The sequence below is a fragment of the Sinocyclocheilus rhinocerous genome, unplaced genomic scaffold, assembly GCF_001515625.1.
Source record: "Sinocyclocheilus rhinocerous isolate Xijiao unplaced genomic scaffold, SAMN03320098_v1.1 scaffold702, whole genome shotgun sequence".
Taxonomy (NCBI): Eukaryota; Metazoa; Chordata; class Actinopteri; order Cypriniformes; family Cyprinidae; genus Sinocyclocheilus; species Sinocyclocheilus rhinocerous.
This window is the reverse complement of record NW_015625029.1, coordinates 122,604-125,448: the sequence shown is the minus strand read 5'-3', so window position 1 is coordinate 125,448 and position 2,845 is coordinate 122,604. Positions and strand designations below refer to the sequence as shown.

Here is a 2,845-nt window from a genome sequence, read left to right as displayed (position 1 = left end):
GAGACAAAAACAAGGAAAAAGGTGAGGTGAAGAAAATCGCTTGTCGGTGATTCTTCACTGATCTGCCTGCATTCTCCACCAGTGTAACGGGGTGAAGAATCACACGACAAGGAAATCTTAATAAATACCCCAGAGGGTGGATTTATTAGTGAGGTGGGTGTTAGGGAGAAAGGTCCAGGTAGGTGCTCCGGTGCCGCCGCCTGATGAGCTGCAGCTGTGACCGATCAGCCTGTGATGAGGATGGCCAGGTGTTGCTTGCTTGTTGCCAGGGCGATGCTGATGAAGCTTCGGGACGCTCGTCACAATATATTTAGAAAGAAGTGTAAACAATTTTGAATTATTGTGTGTAAATGATGACAGCTGTGTTGCAGTTGTGCTTAACGTTTGCTTTCTTGTGCTTATGGTTTTGCATCACAAGTTCATCACAGTGCAAATTGTGTCTTAGTGAGTGAAAATGTGTTTAGTGTTTTGCAAAAAGAGTGCATGAGATCTGCAAACAGTGTCTAAACTGCCTGAACTTGTATAAGGTTTTGCAGAAAGAGTGATTTATTTGACAAATTGGTTTAGGCTATTGAGAATTTGGTTCAGAGAATGGGGTTTAGTGTCTTAGCAAATGTGAAAAACTGTAAGAATCATACGTATGTAAACTTTTGAACAGGATCATTTTTATAAATTCAACTTATTTTCTCTTGTGGGCTATATGTAAACGTCTTTTATGTGAAATATCTTATTCAGGTCAGTACAAAATAAAAAAATAACCTGCATTATGTATGGTCCCTCTTATTTTGGTAAAATAACATTTTGCAGATTCTGCAAGGTGTATGTAAACTTTTGACCTCAACTATAGTTAAAAGAGCAAAACGTCATGAATTAAGTGTTTGATCGGAAAGTGATTGTAACACTTATGTTCAGCTAACTTTGTTCACATGACAGCTCAAAACTACAGTCTGAAATGTAAGCTTTGATGATTGCAGATTTTACCTGCAGTTGTAGCGGTCATTTACAGCTACTTTATCATTCATTTACAAGACCCTTTTAACTGTTATCTGCCAACATTTTAATTTTTTTTATAGGAACGACGAGGACACATTCAAGATCCTCATTGCTACTGACATTCACCTCGGTTATCTAGAGAAGGATGCCATAAGAGGAAACGACACGTTCGTAACCTTTGATGAGATCATGAAACAAGCCGTGCAAAATGAGGTGGGAATGAAATAATGTGGACATATTTTTTGTGACTTTGTGGTGATTTTGTAGTAAATAATTTATGTGAAATGATTACATACATTTACAAAAATCCATCCAAGAATTGTCTCCCTTTCAATTTGTGAATTGTAATTTTAATTAAATTGAATTTTGGAGAGTACCCAAGAATGTATTGGACGTAATCAGCGTTGTTTACTTTCTGGGGGAAATCGCGTGCATGAACGCTTATGTGGCCGCCGCCTGATGAGCTGCAGCTGTGACCGATCAGCCTGTGATGAGGATGGCCAGGTGTTGCTTGCTTGTTGCCAGGGCGATGCTGATGAAGCTTCGGGACGCTCGTCACAATATATTTAGAAAGAAGTGTAAACAATTTTGAATTATTGTGTGTAAATGATGACAGCTGTGTTGCAGTTGTACTTAACGTTTGCTTTCTTGTGCTTATGGTTTTGCATCACAAGTTCATCACAGTGCAAATTGTGTCTTAGTGAGTGAAAATGTGTTTAGTGTTTTGCAAAAAGAGTGCATGAGATCTGCAAACAGTGTCTAAACTGCCTGAACTTGTATAAGGTTTTGCAGAAAGAGTGATTTATTTGACAAATTGGTTTAGGCTATTGAGAATTTGGTTCAGAGAATGGGGTTTAGTGTCTTAGCAAATGTGAAAAACTGTAAGAATCATACGTATGTAAACTTTTGAACAGGATCATTTTTATAAATTCAACTTATTTTCTCTTGTGGGCTATATGTAAACGTCTTTTATGTGAAATATCTTATTCAGGTCAGTACAAAATAAAAAAATAACCTGCATTATGTATGGTCCCTCTTATTTTGGTAAAATAACATTTTGCAGATTCTGCAAGGTGTATGTAAACTTTTGACCTCAACTATAGTTAAAAGAGCAAAACGTCATGAATTAAGTGTTTGATCGGAAAGTGATTGTAACACTTATGTTCAGCTAACTTTGTTCACATGACAGCTCAAAACTACAGTCTGAAATGTAAGCTTTGATGATTGCAGATTTTACCTGCAGTTGTAGCGGTCATTTACAGCTACTTTATCATTCATTTACAAGACCCTTTTAACTGTTATCTGCCAACATTTTAATTTTTTTTATAGGAACGACGAGGACACATTCAAGATCCTCATTGCTACTGACATTCACCTCGGTTATCTAGAGAAGGATGCCATAAGAGGAAACGACACGTTCGTAACCTTTGATGAGATCATGAAACAAGCCGTGCAAAATGAGGTGGGAATGAAATAATGTGGACATATTTTTTGTGACTTTGTGGTGATTTTGTAGTAAATAATTAATTTATGTGAAATGATTACATACATTTACAAAAATCCATCCAAGAATTGTCTCCCTTTCAATTTGTGAATTGTAATTTTAATTAAATTGAATTTTGGAGAGTACCCAAGAATGTATTGGACGTAATCAGCGTTGTTTACTTTCTGGGGGAAATCGCGTGCATGAACGTAATCTGCGTAATAAGTGTTGTTTACGCTTGGGGGAAAGTGTGTGTATGCATTGTAATACTCTCTAAAATGGCGGAAGACGTAACTCGGGGGAGAAGAATGTTGAGTAAATTATTTTTTTTTTCTTTACGCAAAAAAAAATATATATATTCTCGTAGCA

At 36.7% G+C, this 2,845-nt stretch overlaps 1 protein-coding gene across 1 annotated transcript in view; it reads left to right on the top strand.

Annotated features, from left to right (window-relative positions):
* mre11 (MRE11 homolog, double strand break repair nuclease) overlaps positions 1 to 2,845 on the top strand; it is a 99,278-nt gene that overhangs the window by 210 nt on the left and 96,223 nt on the right. Inside the window, exons 2-3 of the mRNA XM_016562769.1 lie at positions 1,074 to 1,160; positions 2,323 to 2,455. Coding sequence (XP_016418255.1) covers positions 1,074 to 1,160; positions 2,323 to 2,455 — 220 coding nt within the window. The remainder of the gene's footprint in view (positions 1 to 1,073; positions 1,161 to 2,322; positions 2,456 to 2,845) is intronic.